At 48.4% G+C, this 17,878-nt stretch overlaps 1 protein-coding gene across 1 annotated transcript in view; it reads left to right on the top strand.

Annotated features, from left to right (window-relative positions):
* Positions 1-17,878, top strand: part of STK10 (serine/threonine kinase 10) — an 84,750-nt gene that overhangs the window by 60,335 nt on the left and 6,537 nt on the right. Inside the window, exons 10-17 of the mRNA XM_016211249.2 lie at positions 251-381; positions 4,838-4,961; positions 5,413-5,592; positions 8,944-9,036; positions 11,368-11,497; positions 12,595-12,719; positions 13,637-13,825; positions 14,363-14,488. Coding sequence (XP_016066735.2) covers positions 251-381; positions 4,838-4,961; positions 5,413-5,592; positions 8,944-9,036; positions 11,368-11,497; positions 12,595-12,719; positions 13,637-13,825; positions 14,363-14,488 — 1,098 coding nt within the window. The remainder of the gene's footprint in view (positions 1-250; positions 382-4,837; positions 4,962-5,412; positions 5,593-8,943; positions 9,037-11,367; positions 11,498-12,594; positions 12,720-13,636; positions 13,826-14,362; positions 14,489-17,878) is intronic.

Here is a 17,878-nt window from a genome sequence, read left to right as displayed (position 1 = left end):
GGCAGAGAATTAGAAACGCTGCGTGTGAGAGGGAGCGCTGGCAGCAAGGTGGGGGGCACGGGGTAGCGTCTGGAGGCCCAGATCAGGGAGAGGCAAGGGGGTGCACTCAGACACTCACCCCCAGGCTGAGAAGCTTGAAGCAAGGGGACAGCGGACAGCCAGGTCCTCCTTGGGCGTGGGGCTGCGGGCCATAGCCGTCACCCATGGGTTCTTGCTGAAAGGCTGAGCTCTGCCTGATTCTCCCTGGCAGGACTCAAGGCTGCACAAGAAAACCCTCAAGAGGACCCGCAAGTTTGTGGTGGATGGTGTAGAGGTCAGCATCACCACCTCCAAGATAATCAGCGAAGACGAGAAGAAGGATGAGGAGATGAGATTCCTCAGGCAAGCTTGGGAAGGGTCGCCAATGGCTCTCACTGGGCGGGGGGACACACACGACCAGCATGGGACAGATCTTTTTGGTGAGAGAGCCATCGGTCTACAGCAAGAAGTGATGGATCAAGGAGACAAAAGGAAATTGGGTTTGCTTGAAATTCTGCACTCCCAACCTACCTATCCACTCACCCATCCATCCATCCATCTATCCTCACCCATTCTCACCCATCCATCCTCCTTCCATCCTCCATCCTCCCATCCATCCTCCATCCATCCATCCATCCTCAATCCATCCATCCATCCTCACCCATCCATCCATCCATCCTCACCCATCCATCCATCCATCCATCCATCCATCCATCCATCCATCCATCCATCCTCACCCATCCTCACCCATCCATCCATCCATCCATCCATCCTCACCCATCCTCACCCATCCATCCATCCATCCATCCATCCATCCATCCATCCATCCATCCATTCATTCTCAACCATCCATCCATCCATCCATCCTCACCCATTCTCACCCATCCATCCATCCATCCATCCTCACCCATTCTCACCCATCCATCCTCCTTCCATCCTCCATCCTCCCATCCATCCATGTACTCACCCACTCACCCGCCCACTTACCCACTCACTTACCCATCCATCCATCCATCCATCCATCCATCCACTCATCCACTTACCCATCCATCATCCATCTATCCATCCATCCACTCACCTACCCACTCATCTATCCATTCATCACCTATCCATCCATCATCCATCCCATCCACCCACCCACTCACCCATCCACTTACCCATCCATCATCCATCTATCCACTCACCCACCCACTCACCTATCCATCCATCATCCATCCACTCACCCATCTATGTATCTACCCACCCACCAGGTTGGGGGACGTGGTGGTTACCCAGATAGTTGAGGCTGTTGGCTTTGTAGAACTTAACCTAATGGGCCAACACCCAGCACACAAGATGATTCCCAGTTGTACATGTGAAGGAAGTAATGGATGATATGATAGCGAGAGTCTGGGCTGGGAGAGGCTGCTCCGAGGGAACCCCCTGAAGCCTGAGAGGAGCTGGCCACCAGCAGCTGGGCAGCAGAGGGCACTGCGAGGCTGAGGCCTGAGGAGTAACCGCTCAGCTCTTTCAGGGAACTGAGAGGACAGGGCTGGGGTGTGGTCCGCAGAGTCCTCAGGGCCTGTGGGTCAGGGTGGAAGAGTGTGGATTTTACCCCAGCTGGAGTGAAACAGCTGGAGAGTGACCAGCTCTAACGCCTTTTGAAAGATGGCTCTGGCTGCTGTGTCATCTGGGCTGTAGAAGAGACCCACCCAGGACAGTGGCCGGGAAGAGGCCGGCAGACTTCACGTAATTTTGGAGCAAAACCCATGAAAGTGATTGGGACCGCTGTGGGGAGGAGGGTGTGAGGCGAAGCTATCTGCTAGGAGGCGTCTTTGCACTTTTAAGGTGCTCAGGCCCCTGAACAGTCCTCCTCAGGGAGACCTATTTTCACTGTTTTGTGAATGAGGAGCCTTCCTTGGCAGGTCAGTCACTGACCCGGTCACCCCGGTGAGAAGGGGTCGAGCTGAGGTTGTAACCAGGCCTGTCTGAGGAAGACTCAGTCAGGCTTCTGCTGGTCGCGCAGCGTCCTGGGGGCTGCTGGGGGTGGGGGTGGGGGCTTAGCAGGCAGGCGGCCTTGGAGCCCCGGAGCTCACTGGGGGCCAGGCCTTTGCAGGGTAAATTCATTTTTGGCTTAGAGAATATTTCTAGAACATCGAACACATTTATATTTTTTAAAAGCACAAACATCCCAAAGTCGTATAGAAGCAGTTTGGGATTCCCTGAGTCACTTGTTCCCTCTAGGAAGCAGGAGACGGGAGGCAGACTTTTCACTGGGGGCGTTTCTGTGGACACACACAGACACACACACGGTGGTGTCATCTGTGTGGGCTGGGCCAGTGGGTAGGGAAAGGTTTCTGTCAGCAGATGACACCACCTTCTGTTTGGTCACCTGGGAGGTGACTTGCACTCCTCAAGCTTCAGACCTCAAGGGCTGGCTTTCCATCTCCCCTCTGGGCAGTTCACATTCCTGGGGTTGAAATTCCAGACTCCCCCCTCCCCCTAGAAATGATGCCCTTTGGCCTCCTGAACAGAGGAGCTGTGTGCTGCTCAGGCCTGCAGGGGGGGACTTGGCCGAGGTGGAGGAGAGGTGCTCACGGGGAACAAGGCTTGCTTGTTTGCCCGCCGTGGTCCTGAGGTCTGAGTGTCCCGTAAGCCCGGCCAGGCCGCCAGGCTGCTGGGGTTCGGAAGGTGCTGGTCATTCCCCAGCTGGCCTGCAGCCCTTGTCGCGCCTGGGTCACAGGCAGGCGTTAGAACCATGTGACTGAGTAGTCCCTCTCCCAGATTGAGGCTCTAGGTCAGGGTTCTCTCTCTTCCCCTGAAACTGCTAGTGCTGGTTCTTCCTTCCTACGACCCTGCCCGTCTGCTCGCCTTCCCTGGGAGCGCGGGAGGGCTGCGAGGTAATGTGAGAACCTGGCTGCTCCTGGCTGCTCACCCCTTTCTGTAGTCCTTTGTCTTTTGGTCAGTTGTTCTGTAAGCCTGTTTCTCTTGAGTCTAGATTTCCATTCCTTTGTGAACACTCTCAAAGTCGCCTCCTGCTTTGTCACTTCCCAGAGAGCAGAGGCACAGATGGAAGCTCCTTTACCTGGCTGTACAGAGTGTCTCTGCTCTTCCCAGAGACTGCGCAGTCTTTGGCTCTGCTTCCTTATTGTTACCCGAGAAGGTAACAATTAGGGAGTGTTTGCTGCCTGCCTGGCAGGAACTACAGGTATCATCTCATTTAACCCTCCAAGAACCTGAGAGGTAGAGATTATCTGCCCCATTTTACAGATGCAGGAACAAGAACTTCCCAAGATCGAGTGAGGCTGAGGGCACCCAGCTGCAATGTCGGCAGAGCTAAGATTCAAACACGGTCCCTCTACCTCCTGTAGCTGTTGGTGGGCAGTTCCCTGAGCAGCTCTACCCTCTCAGAGCTGCGAGGAAGTGGGGACACTGTGGTGCAGACTGCAGACCCTGGGTGACAATAGGACGCAGGCTGCCAGGGAGCCCTTGATTCAGTCAGAAGGCCCAAGTTCTTTCCGCATCATTTTAATTTTTTCTTTTTTGATTATGTGACACAAGAGCCACAGTTAACTTTTTGGGGTTCATCCTGCCAATATTTTCTGTGAGTACACGCACCGACAATATACAGGTTACAAAATGAAGGTATATTATGTGGTTTAGGTCAAGTTTTTATTGTATTTACATTCTGAGTAGGTAATATGATATCATGGTTGAAAACTCAAAAAGAAAAGAGTATACTGAAAAATCTCCCTCATTCACTTTTCGGCCAGGCACCCAGTCCCCTCCCTGTATTACTATTTTTTGATGTAATCCTTCCAGAAATAGTGTTTAAATAGGAAAGTAAACACACACAAACACTGCCTTTGTGTCCTTTCCACCCAGATGGTAGGTTGCCTAATAGACCCACCTGTGAACTTAGAGATAATTCCATACCTGTCATAAAAAACTGTTGCATTTTTAATAGATGTTTTTCCATGTAGTTAAATATTTTCTAGAACTTGATTTTTAATTGCATCAGATGGATATATTTTAATTTAATTAGACCTATATTGATGGTTAAGTTGTTTTTTTAAAAAAATATACCTTTATTGATTTCAGAGAGAGGAAGAGGGAGGGAGAGAGAGACGGAAACATCAATGATGAGAGAGTCATTGATCAGCTGCCTCCTGCACTCCCCTGTCGGGGGATTGAGCCTGCAACCCGGGCACGTGCCCTGACCGGGAATTGAACCCCGATCTCCTGGATCCTAGGTCGATGCTCAACCGCTGAGCCACGCCCAACTGGGCAAGTTGGTTGCAGTTTTGTACCATTATAAATAGCATTGTTACTAATATCCTTGTTCAGTTTTGTTGTGCATCTGTGAATGCTGCTTTAGAATCAGTAGCCACAGTGGAACTATTATCTCAAAGGGCATAAACTTATTGCCGAATTGTCCTCTGGAATGTTGCAAAAATTTATACTTCAGCAGGCTATGAAAATATCAATTTCCCCTATAATCCCACCTGTTTAATCAGAATGGTATTTTAAAAAATTTACATTTTACATTCATACAGGCTGTAAATTTCTTGTCTTTTGTTTCATGTCTGTGCTTTTCTGTGTCACTTTTTAAAATTAGGATATCCCTGTTTTATTGATTTGTAAGTATTCTTTACATATTAAGATTATGAATGTTTTGTCTGCCCGTAAATTTCAAATGAAGCCTGAGTTCTAATCCTGTCTCTGCCCTAGACTAATGTGATGCTGCTCCATGCTCCAGCCTTCAGTGTCCCTGGCTATGTGTTATGTGACCTCTGAGGCCACTTTCTGACTGAAGTGTCCACACCTTTTAACCCTTCAGGCGCCAGGAACTCCGAGAGCTTCGGCTGCTCCAGAAAGAAGAGCATCGGAACCAGAACCAGCTGAGCAGGAAGCATGAGCTGCAGCTGGAGCAGATGCATAAACGTTTTGAACAAGAAGTCAACGTGAGTGCGAGGAAAGATGGGTCCCGATAGGGCTTCTTGCCTCTGTGTTTTTTTTAAGCAGAAGCTGCAGGGTGGCGGTGATTGCACAGTGGAGTAACTCACAACTGCCCGGTTCCTCTGGCTTCCCGATCTCATTAGGCATTGACTTGTAAACACAGAATTACATGAAGGTCACAGTGCTCCTCTGAGTCACACAGGGGCATCTCTATAGAGGGAAATTAACCTGTGTTGAGCACCATGCTAGAACCTTGAAAGGTAGATGGTCTGGTCTCCCTTTTGCACACGAGGAAAGAGACTCAGAGGTTAAGTGACTTATCTCAGGTCACACAGTAAAGAGGGGATAGAGCTAGGATTTAAGCTCAGGTTTGAGGACAAGCTCTGGGCTCTCCCCATCTCCCTCCTAGTGACTTATAAAGTGACTTTGCTGAATTCCTCTTTCTGCTCCTTCCAGGCCAAGAAGAAGTTCTTTGACACAGAGCTGGAGAACCTGGAGCGTCAGCAAAAGCAGCAAGTGGAGAAGATGGAGCAAGACCATGCTGTGCGCCGCCGGGAGGAGGCCAAGCGGATCCGCCTGGAGCAGGAGAGGGACTACACCAAGTTCCAGGAGCAGCTCAAGCTGATGAAGAAGGAGGTGAGTGTATGCTGGGCGGCGGCAGGGTGGTCTAGGAGTACTAGGACTTCTTGGCTGCAAGGGATGGAAACCCCAGTTCACCCACGCCTCAGCAACAGAGGGAGTTTCGGGAGCTCGTTTACCTGAAAAGCTCACGTCCAGTATGTCTGGATCCACGTGCTGCAGCTGCACCATTAGGAGCCACTCCTCCATCACCGGGCTCTGCTTTCCTCTGTGCTGACTTGGCTCCAGGCAGGCCCTCGCCATGTGGTCTCAGGCAGCTTCTTGTACACCCTCCAGCCTCGCAACCCCCAGCTGAAAGCAAGCGGGGGCGAAGGAAGGATGGCGGCACAAGGGAATTTGAGATGCTGTCACCAGAAGGGGGAGTGGGTGCTGGGTGGGCAAATACACGTCCTCTATGCCCGACCCTCTCTTCTCCCAGAACAGCAGTCCCTGAGTTTCGACCCATGCAACCTTCCCCCTTTCTCCCATCCAGCTGGAAGGGGGAGGTAGCCAAGAGGGAGATGGTCCTGAGACAAGGGGAGGGAGGATGCATAGCTAAAAGCTGCCCTGTGCAAGGGCATCTGGGTCCCAAAGAACAGCCCACACCTCCCTGGGGGAGCCAGACACAAGGAGGCTGGGACACAAGTGCTTTCCTAGACTCTCAGGAGGGCGGAGGGAGACACGCGGAAGCCCTGAAGGCAGTCATACCAATCCAGGCCATTCCCAGTCTCTAGAAGGAGCGGTGGGTGAATAGCCTCTAGGGGTGGTCCACGGTGCAGGGGCCTCAGAGCCCAGCTCCCAGACTTGACTGTGATGGGCTTGGCATTCGGTGTCACCAAGGGGCCTGTGGGAACAGGGCTTGGGTTGGGGTGAGACAAGTGAGGTACTTGCCTTGGGCACAAAATTTAAGGGGGTGCCAAAAAACTCACTAGTCAAGATGAATAATATTCTAATTCAATGTTTCAAAATAAAAATTCGTGCAACATATTCAATAGAATATCGGCTATTTAAAATAAAAACAGGACCCGACAGGGCCTGGATTGAGGTGAGGCAGTGAGGCCGAGTCCTACAAGTGTAGGGCTGGATCCTGTCTGTATTTAAAACTGTGATATTTTCATGATTTTTTGGCACGAAAATGTTGAGTCTTTACAATGTCATTTATCTTGCCTACGGAGGTTTCTGGCATTCCTTTCGGTGCCTGAGGCGAGTACCTCACTCTCCTTACCCTGGATAGAGGGGTGGAGGGAGAAGCTGAGGCTAAGCACATCCCCAGCTCCAGTGCTGGGGACACAGGCTTGGTTTTAGTGAAAGCTTTGGTAGCTTCTTTCAAGGAATTTGTTTCACCTAAGCGGTTCCATTTATTGGCACAAAGCTAATCATAGTATCCCCTTAGTATCCTTTTAATAACTGTGGGGTCTGTAGGGATGTGCTTTTATCCCTATACCGGTCATTTGTATCCTAGTCCCTTCTCCCTTCACTGTCTTCTCTCCCTCCTCCCTCTTCTCTGTCAATCTGGCTAAAGGTTTATTTGTTTTATTGACTTTTTCAAAGAACCAGCTTTTGGTTTCATTAATTTTCTGTTTTCAGTGTTATAGATTTCTGCTTTTATATCTGGTTGGGGTTTAAATTCCTCTTCTTCCTATAGCTTCTTAATGCTGAAGTTTAGTTCACTGATTTGAGACTCTTTTCTGATGTGCGCCTCTGATTGAGCGTGTCTCTCTAAGCAGTGCTTTCGCTTCGTTCCACACGTTCTGATGTGCGGTATCTTCATTTTTATTCAATTCGGATTATCATCTAATTCCTTTGCAAGTTCCTCTTTGATCTGTGGGTTATTTCAAAGTTTGCTTCGAAGTTTAATTTTGAAATGTTTTTAGATTTTCATCTTTCTTCTGTCGACTTCTAGTTTAATTTCATTATGATCAAATAACATATTTTTTAAGATTTCAATTTTAAAAAATTTATTTGTTTTGTGGCCCAGGATGTGGTCTTATGTCAATGAATATTCCACGTGCACTTGCGAAAGATGTATGTTCTGTTTGGCGAGTGCTCTGTAAATGTCCAGTAGGTCCAGCCGACTGACAGTGTTGTTCGCGTCTTCTCGAGCCTTCTGTGCGTGAGTGTAGCCTTACGCGTTCTCCATCCATCTTTCTGTTGGCTACTGAGGAAGGAGTGTTACTGTCTCTAGCTGTAACTGGGGATTTATCTATTTCTCTTGCAGTTTGTCAGTTTCTGTTTCATGTTTTTGAAGTTCTTCTGTTATTTAATATTCTCCTATCTTTCTAGTGAACTGACCTATGCTTTATTCATTATGTAATGTCCCTCTTTACTGCTGGTAATTCTCCATGTTCTGATGTCTACTGTGACTGATAGCCAGTCCCTACTTCCTACTGATTAGTGCTTTAACAGACTATCTTTTCCCATCCTTTTTTTAAAATATATATTGATTTCAGAGAGAGGAAAGGAGAGGGAGAGAGATAGAAACATCAATGATGAGAGAGTCATCGGTCAGCTGCAGCCCGCAACCCGGGCATGTGCCCTGACCGGGAACCGAACCCCAATCGCCTGGATCCCAGGTTGACGCTCAACGGCTGAGCCACGCCCGGCCGGGCTCCCATACTTTTAATTTAATCTGCCTACATATTTGATGTTGGTTTGCGGACAGCATACAGTTGGTGCTGATTCCCTGTTAATTTTCTCAGGCAGACCCCTCCAGGGTGGCCCACCTTGGCCCCCATCCTCCCAGCTTAGCGGTCCCAGGGCCAGAGCGCAGCTTTTCCCTGAGAGTCCCCGCAAACACCTTGAAACTCTCACTGGCCCAGTGAGGGTCACATGTTCCCTGCACCGGCCCTCAAGGCCAGGGCGTGGAACATGCTGACTGACAGCCTGGGTCGGATACGCAGCCTAGAGCCAGCTGGGGTTGGTGCGTCGGCCCCACCTGCAGCTCAGGAACTGCGGAGGGTGCCTGAAGCATGCATCTCTGCCGGGTGATACCACAGTTAAAATCCCCTTAGATATTATAATGGCTTAACAGGTTGACAGATTAATATTTTGGGGGTGGATGATTAGGAAAAAGATGCCTAAAGGGCTTCTGAGGGGACAAGAATGAAGAAGGGGTTAAGAAATGCCGCCCTAAAGAAAACTGAGTTGCTGTTATCAGAAGAAGGGGGCTGGGTACCAAGCAGCAGAAACAGTACCTGTCAGCCTCGGGGGAGTCTCGAAACTGAGTCGGCAGTCAGTGGGCCAGCAGGTGCCACCTGTCAGAGTGGCTTGGTGGAGAGTGGAGTTGGGGGCCAGTGCCTCATCTTCGATGTCCCTGGCCTCGGAGTTAGAGGGTGTGAGGTGGTATCCTGACCCAGCCACTCTCTGCAGGTCAAGAACGAGGTGGAGAAGCTCCCCAGGCAGCAGCGGAAGGAGAGCATGAAGCAGAAGTTGGAGGAGCATGCACAAAAAAAGCAGCATCTTGTGAGTCTTTGCTCCTCACTCGGGGAGTTAGAGGGGTTCGGGAATCCCAGGTTTGAGACCCTGAATGGTGACCGGGTCCCCTCTCTGTGTCCATGCCCTACCCCTTGAACACCTTTCTATTTTCAGTACCTAAATCCAGCCTATCCTCTTGTCATCCGTTATCACCTCTCCCATGCAGCCTTCCTTGATTGCCCTCACTCCTGCTGGAAGTGAGCTCTCCCATCTCTGGACACCTCTCCCAAAGCCTTTGTTTTAGGGTCATTTGTATGTCACATCGTGACCAACCCAGCACATTCATCTGTCCACCTGACATCTTTTGGAGTCTAAAAGACATCCAACCATGATCTCCCAGACCTGGTCCTGTTCTCGTGTTTTGAAGGGGCACCATTCTGCAACCGGTTGTCAGGCCAGAAACCTTGTCATTCCCAACACCTCCTTGCCTTCCAGTCCTTCATCACCTCCTGAAGCATGGTTTTAAAAAAAATCTCCAAACTCTCTCTAGATCCATCAACTTGTCCACATCTCTGTGATCCCTTAGCCACTGTCATCTTTTGCCTGAACTACTACAGCCTCCTCTCAGCCAGTCTTCCTGCTTCCTCTCTTGTTCCTCTGCAGTTCTGTCACCAGCAAGTGTGATCCTAACACCCTCCACCCACAGCCCTGTGCCTTGAGAACCTTCAGTGGCCCCCCTTTGTCCATAAGTCAAGATCAGCCTCCTTATTTGCTTACGAGACCCTGCAGGGCTGGCCCCTGCCAGCCTCTCCCCCGACTCAGTCCTGTTTCCCCAGCCTCACCAGCCTCTTTCCATCCCTGCTGGAACGCTCTCATTTTCTGCCACTGTCGAGTCTGCACAATCTGCTTCCTCTGCCCCAAATGCGGAGAAATTTAGAGTCAACATTTACAAATGCTTTGTATATGACCTGGTTTAGCATTCATCGTCCTCTTTGCAGAGGAGGGAATTACAGCTCAGAGAGGTTACACTGCAGAATTAACAGTGGGGGCTGAGGCCCAAACTTAGTCTGACTCCAGAATTCATGTTTTCTCCAGGACACCGTCACACTTTGCCACAACCTGTCCCTTGATGCTATGATTAGAAGAAATGCAGGGCTGGGGAGGGTGGGAGAGAGACGCCCGAATCCCCACAAAGAGACAGAATATTGACCCTTTCTTTGGGAGGGCAATCTGGCAGTTATATCAAGAGCCTCAAAATGTGGTCCATCAATACAATGGATTATTCAGCCTTAAAAAGGAAGGAAATTCTGATACATGCTACCACATGCTAGGCACATCTTTTGGCCTGGATTTTCTGCTTCTAGAGACTAATCCTGAGGATTAATCATCACAGAGGCTCATGGACAGTTAGCTAGCAGAGTGTGAAGAGTGGCATGATCTAAAATAGGGAAACCTGGAAACAACCTGTTGTATACTGGGTAAATAATTTAGGGTATAGCCTTACCATAAAATAGTTTCAGCCACTAAAACGCATTTGATACAGTAATACAAAGGTCTTTTAAGTAATTTTTAAAAACTGTGGTAAAACAGAAATATAAAATTGCCATCATAACCGTTTTCAAGTGCACAGTTCAGTGGCATTAAGCACATTCATACTGTTGTACAATCATCACCACCATCCATCTGCAGAACTCTTGTCATCTTGTAAAACCAAAACTCTATATGTATTAAACACTAATTTCTCATTCCTCCTCTCCACAGTCCCTGGCACCCACCATTCTACCTTCTATCTACAAATTTGACCTCATATAAGCGGAATCATACAGTATTTGTTTTCTTGTGCCTGGCTTATTTCACTTAAACGTAACATCCTCAAGATTCATTTATGTGGTAGCATGTATCAGAATTTCCTTTCTTTTTAAGGCTGAATAATCCATTGTATGGATGGACCACATTTTGTTTATCCATTCATCTGTCTTAGTACACTTGAGTTGTTTCCATCCCATGGCTATTGTGAATAATACTGCTATAAACACGGGTGTACAAATTTCATGTATCTCTAAATAAATAAACACAATACCATAAACACCCCAAAATTTAAATATTTCACAATAGTTTCTTAATAACATCATTTGCAGTCAAATCATTATTCACATTTCCAGTTGTCTCATAAATATTTTTATTTTTGTTTGTTGTTTGAACCAAGGTCCATACAAAGCCCACATATCACTATTGGTTGCTCTGTCTCTAAGTCTCATTTCCCTTCTGTACATTCTCTAAGTTTTCTTTGGGGTCACAATTACTTTTATTTTGTAATAAGAAAAGCTGAGACACCAAAGCCAGCACTGAGTAGAGGTCTGTCCTCCCTGCTCCCCCCAGGACCGAGACTTCCTAGCCAAGCAGAAGGAGGACCTGGAGCTGGCGATGAAGAGGATCACGGCTGACAACAGGCGGGAGATCTGTGACAAGGAGCGCGAGTGCCTCACTAGGAAGCAGGAGCTCCTTCGAGGTGGGTGCCCAGGAGCGGGCGGGGCCACACTGGCCCAGAGTCTGTCAGTGGCCATCCCAGGCTTGGGCAAGAAAGAGCTGCTGGGCCTTCTCCATCCTAAAACTAACCATCCTTTGTGGTAAAACATGAGGAAAATCCCCACTGAAGTCAGTAGCCAGGCAGCGATACCAGTTATCAACACTGACGTTATTCCAGATGTCAAGGGGGAAACAAGGAGGTGATGCAGAACGGGTGGAAACTGTAAGTGAGCTAGCTGGGTTAAGGGGGTGGCAGGGGGTGTGGACAGCATTGGAGCCTTTTATAACAGCTGTCCTCTACTGAGTGACTGCTCTGCCAGGCCATTTTCGTCTGTTAATCTCACCGAATCCTCACCTTCCCCCTATAAGGCATGCAAGGCAGGTCCCACTGCTCTCCCGACTATTCCTCTCAGATGGGGAAACTAAGGCTTAATTAGCGAGTAACTGTTCTTTGGCCGAGGTAACGCAGTTAATGAGGGGTAGGGTTGGCCTTGAATGCAGATCTCACCTTGAAGCTGAGCTCTTTACTCTTGTGCACTGGTGTTTTGACAGGTTTGCATGCTGGTGAGTCCCTTACAGCATGAGACCTTCTAGGGACAACAGTGTGGGCCACCACCCAGAGGGATGAGGCAGGGGGAACACCTGGGGAAGAAGGGGATCAGAGATGGTGTGCACATGCCGGGCTGATGTCATTCAGCTCCCTGGGGAGCCCAGATGGGGAGTCTCTGGTTTAGAGAGCTCTGAAGGGCAATTCTCCCTCCATGGTATGGTTGTGCCCATTTGGCAGAAGTGGAAGCTGAAGCCTGGGGAGGTCTTTTTACCCCTCCAACATATCAGTAATGGAGCTGGGTTCCAGCCTACGTCTCGGTTTCTCTGGCTCCTGACTCCGAATGTCTTGCTGTAGCACGCTCTCATCCTGTAGATATTAAGGAAGTTTCTAGGAGCTGGCTCAGTCAGCTCCCCCAACAGTCTAATGAGGTGGCACAGTTACCAGCTTGTGAGGAGGCCTGGCGCAGGGGAGGGTGGGGCCCTGTGGGACTCTGGCCATCAGCAGCTCACCGGGCGGTGTGTTCTCCATAGACCGGGAGGCGGCCCTGTGGGACATGGAGGAGCATCACCTGCAGGAGAGGCACCAGCTGGTGAAGCAGCAGCTCAAAGACCAGTACTTCCTCCAGCGGCACGAGTTGGTGCGCAAGCATGAGAAGGTGAGGCTACGGACAGGGCAGGGGACTGCCACCAGGAGACCTAGGAGAGTGTAAGGCCGTGCCGTGATGGGGTACCACTTGGCTACCATCCGTACTCCCAAGAAGAGTAAGGGGCCAGGAATAGGGGAAACCATGCAGGGAAGTGATGGCCCCAGCAGCTCCTTCATTGACTCTGACACCTGGCTGCGTCCCTTTCATGCTTTTCTATTTCCCCTGTCTTTTTGTCCTGCCTTTCTCCTTTGTCTCTTTCCCTTAGATTCCTTCAGAATACTTTTAGGTATCCACTTAAACACCACTTCTGCCGGGAAGTGTTCTCTAACTTCCCCAGATCAGGTGAGGGCCCCTGCTCTGTGTGGCCAGAGCACCCTCTACTTCTGTGTAATTGTCTGTCTCAGTTTAGTCCCCTTTGTGGGAACACAGACAGATAACTGAGGTCTAGCTGCACAGCTGGCATGGGTAATTCCAATTCCTAACCTAAGCTGCTATGGTGGCTCCGAATAAGGGTGCCCAACGCTTCTAGGAAGTCAGGGGAGGCTTCCTGTAGGAGGTGACTCCTGTGCTGAGTTTTGAAATACAGTTAGGGTTAGTTGAAGGAAAAATTTAAATTTATCAAGACTTTTTAAAATATGAATTGAAAACTGCCATCAAAATGGTAAACCATCCATTTTAGTGTACATTTGGCTTTGAGATACGAGCTTATAATGGCCCGCCACTGATTAGATGAGAGGACATTTAGAAGAATCCACATGTTATTAACAATAATTTTTAAAGTAAAAACAGAAACGTTCCTTAACAGTAGAAGTGAAGTGATGCAGCCTTGCTCTGCTGAGCATTCTGGGTCACATGGGTCCTGGGCTCCTGACTGAGTGTGCCCAGAGCGCAGCTGATCTCAGCCCCGGCTGGCTGTTCCCCTCCAGGAGCGGGAGCAAATGCAGCGCTACAACCAGCGCATGGTGGAGCAGCTGAAGGTGCGGCAGCAGCAGGAGAAGGCGCGGCTGCCAAAGATCCAGAGGAGCGAGGGCAAGACGCGCATGGCCATGTACAAGAAGAGCCTGCATATCAGTGGGTCGGGCAGTGCCGCCGAGCAGCGCGAGAAGATCAAGCAGGTAGGGTCTATGGTGAACTAGAATGCGTGCAGGCCCAGGTTTGGGAACATAAAATAGAAGGTGCAGCAGAGGGTCTTGGAAGGAGGTGTGCAGGTCACAGCCCGGAAGCCTCATAACCTCACAATGACTCCTCTCCGGTGGAAGAGGAAGCATGGCAAAATTTTCTCATGCCCTGTTCCCTCACACTGTGGTGCTCTATCCTGCAGCTTCCTCTGCTGCTAAACCCCATCTTCTCATCCACCAAGACCCCACTCTCTTGCCACCAATATGGCTTAGAGACTTGGAGTCACTCCTATGACTCCTGCATGGTACACACACCTACCTAGCGCATGTCACAGCACAGTGTCATGTTCCCACCAGCCTCGAGGTCAGGGCCTGGGTGTCAGTCAGCTCAGGGGGAGGACTTAAAATGGGGGGCACAGCCTGAGTGGTATGGGGTACTGGTCCCTCTGATGGGGCCTCCCTGGGACAGGGCTGAGGTGGGCTCCCAACCCAGCCCGAGGCCTCTGAGGCACCCACCCTCTCTCTCTCTCGCAGTTTTCCCAACAAGAAGAGAAGAGGCAGAAGTCGGAGCGGCTGCAGCAGCAGCAAAAACATGAGAACCAGATGCGGGACATGTTGGCACAGTGCGAGAGCAACATGAGTGAGCTGCAGCAGCTACAGGTACAACCTTCTGCGGCCCCCCATAGCCTCATTTTTCCCCAAGGCAGCCAGCTCAGGGGCAAAGACTCTAGCAATAGGGAAGCCTTCTCATCCGACAAGCCCAGGGTGGAAGGGCTTCAAACACACTGTGCTACATAATGTTGGCCATACTGTGGGCCAAATCACTTCACCCTCCCAAGCCATAGTTTCCACATCCATAAAATGGGTGTAGGGCGGGGTGATAAGTCCTATTTTGCAGGATTGGAGTAAGGCTTTGAAATGAGCTGAAAGTGCTTTGCCCAGGGCCTTGCAGTGGACATGATGTTAGATTTCTCAGTCATCACTGTGTTTTGGGAAAAGGTGTCCCAATTACCCTAATACTAAAACCAGACACAGACAAGAAAGGAAAACTACAGACCAGTATCTCTCGTGAACACAGATGCACAAATCCTCCACAAAATACTATCAAATTGAGTCCTACAATGTATAAGAATTATACATCATGACCAAGTGGGATTTTTCGCAGGCTGGTTCAACATTTGACAATTAATGTAGTCCATAACATCAACAGGCTAAAAAAGAAAACTCACCTGATCAGATGCAGAAAAAGCATTTGACAAAAGCCAACACCCATTCATGATAAACACTCTCAGCAAACTAGGAATAGAGGGGAACTCCCTCAACTTGACAAAGAACATCTACAAAAACCTAGAGCTCACATCACCTTTAATGGGGAGAAGCTCAAAGCTTTCCCACTAATATCAGCACAAGGTATCCTGGTGTTGCCAGGCCCTTTGGTGGCCCCTTTCCCAAGGGAGATCCTGGACCCCCAGTACCTCCAGTTTCCTGGCTCCTGAGTTTGCCCCACCACAGGAGCTGGTGCTTAGAGTCCCCTTGTGGTTGAGTGAGGCATTGTCATAGTGAAGGAGACTCAAACCTCTGTGACCTTAGGACATTGCTCAGGCTATTGGATCCATCTGGCAATTTCTGGAGAGTCAGGGAGGGACAGAGGAAACATTATAGGCATTGAGGCCTGCTAGGTTGGGGCTTTGCCCTTTGCTGCTCTGTGAATTTTAGCCAAGCCGCTAACCTGCATCTGTTTTCCCATTCCCTGCCTCATGGGGTTACCATGAGGATTAACTGGGAAAACCCACATAGAATGCTGGGCACCTGGATCCTAGTAGATCACAGGTACACAGTGCTGCTGTAAGTATGATTCTAACTAAACCAATTTCTAAACTCCTAGAACCCTTGAGCTTGAAACCCCAAAATAAAAATTCCTCCCCAGGGGGACTTATGGTCAAGATGGTGGAGTAGGTAAATGTGCTCACCCCCCACGACCACATCAAAATTATAGAACAGCTATGAAAACCAAGGATTAGCTGAACAAAAGTCCTACAATTAAGGATCTAAATAAGCCACATGAGACTGTGGAGGGGTGGAGACATGGAGCAGGTAGGTCCCACACCCATGGTTTGGCAGTTAAGAATCAGGAAGGATGTCTCAGCTGCAGAGATCCCCCCTGAGGAGAGATGGGATCCTACCCCCACAATGGGCTCCTCAGCCCAGGGCTGGGAAGAGGAGTCCACATAATATCTGGCTGTGAAAACCAGCAGGGAATGCATCTGAGTGTGGCTGTTGAACACCAAAATAGAAACAATCCAATTAAAAAATGGGCAGAGGACCTGAATAGACATTTCTGTCAAGAGGGCATACAGATGGCCAACAGGCATATTAACAGATGCCCAACATCACTATTCATCAGGGAGATGCAAATTAAAACCACAATGAGATATCATCTCACACCTGTCAGAATGGATCATCAATAAATGAACAGACAGTAAGTCTTGGTGAGGATGTGGAGAAAAGGAAACCCTTGTGCACCATTGGTGAATACAAATTGGTGCAAACACTATGGAAAACAGTATGGAGGTTCCTCAAAAAATTAAAAATTGAACTACCATATGACCAGCAATTGCACTTCTGGGTATTTATCCGAAGAATCCCCAAACACCAATTCAAAAAGATATATGCACCCCTATGTTCATTGCAGTATTATTTACAATAGCCAAAAACAGAAGCAACCTAAGTGTCCATCAGTAGATGAATAGATAAATAAGATGTGGTACACATATACAATGGAATATTACTTGGCCATAAAAAAAGAATGAAATCTTACCATTGTGACAACACGGTTGGACCTACAGGTTACTATGCTAAGTGAAATAAATCAGACAGAAAAGACAGTACCATATGATTTCACTTATATGTGGACTCTAAAAAACAAACAAAACAGAAATAAACTCATAGATACAGAGAACTGATGGCTGCAAGACAGGAGAGGAGATGGGTGAAAAAAGTGAAGTGATTAAAAAGTACAAATTAGCAGTTATAAAAATAGTCACAGTGATTTAAAGTACAGCATAGAAAATATAGTCAATAATATTCTAGTAACTGTATATGGTGTCAGGTTCAAGACTTATGGAATGATCACTTCGTGAGTTATATAAATGTCTAATCCCTACGTTGTACACCTGAAACTAATAAAATATTGTATGTCAACTATAGTTGAAAAAACTTAAGAAAATTTTTAAAAGTCACCCAGGGGGTTCCACTCTTCCAACTCAATACGGTTGAGGTATCTGGATAAAGGCACTGCCCCCTGCTTTATAAGCTCCTTAGAAACCATAAGATTGATTCCTCAAGAGGAATCAAGAAGGACTTGTCACTGTTGCCTGTGAGATACTACAGGTAAGTTTTGTGAGGCAGACAACTTGTCTCAGAGCGAAAACAGTGAGGTTGTGAGAGCCTCAGCCAGGTTCATGGCCCTCACCCCTTGCCACAAAAATCTATCCTGACAAAATGACATGCAATGCAGAAAAATATGTAATTTATATAAATATAACTATTTATGAACACAGATTATCTTAGTTAGCTCAGGCTGCTAAACAACAGAAGTTTCGTTTTCTCACTGTTCTGGAGCCTGGAAGTCCAAGGTCAGCTGGTCAGTGTGGTTGGAGTCTGGTGAGGCCTCTCTTCCTGGCTTGCAGACGGCCACCTTCTCGCTGCGCCCTCACACGGCAGAGAGAGAGAATGGGCAAGCCCTCTGGTGTCTCTTCTTACAAGAGTATTAAATCCATCAGGAGGGCCCCATCCTCTTGAACTCACCTGAATCTAATTACCTCCCAAAGGCCCACCTCAAATATAATCACATTGAGGATTAGTGCTCCAACATTTGAATTTTGGGGAGACACAATTCAATCCATAGATAGATGTTTAACACAGTGCTAAAGAGTGAAAATTAAGAGCAACCTAAGAGCCAAAAATAAGGAATATTTAAATAAATTTGATGGATCCATACTGTGGGAGGTTCTGTAAGCACTAAAAATTAAAAATGACTATGAAAACATT

The sequence above is a fragment of the Miniopterus natalensis genome, chromosome 4 (assembly GCF_054644295.1).
Source record: "Miniopterus natalensis isolate mMinNat1 chromosome 4, mMinNat1.hap1, whole genome shotgun sequence".
NCBI lineage: Eukaryota > Metazoa > Chordata > Mammalia > Chiroptera > Miniopteridae > Miniopterus > Miniopterus natalensis.
This window is presented reverse-complemented; position numbering and strand designations above follow the sequence as displayed.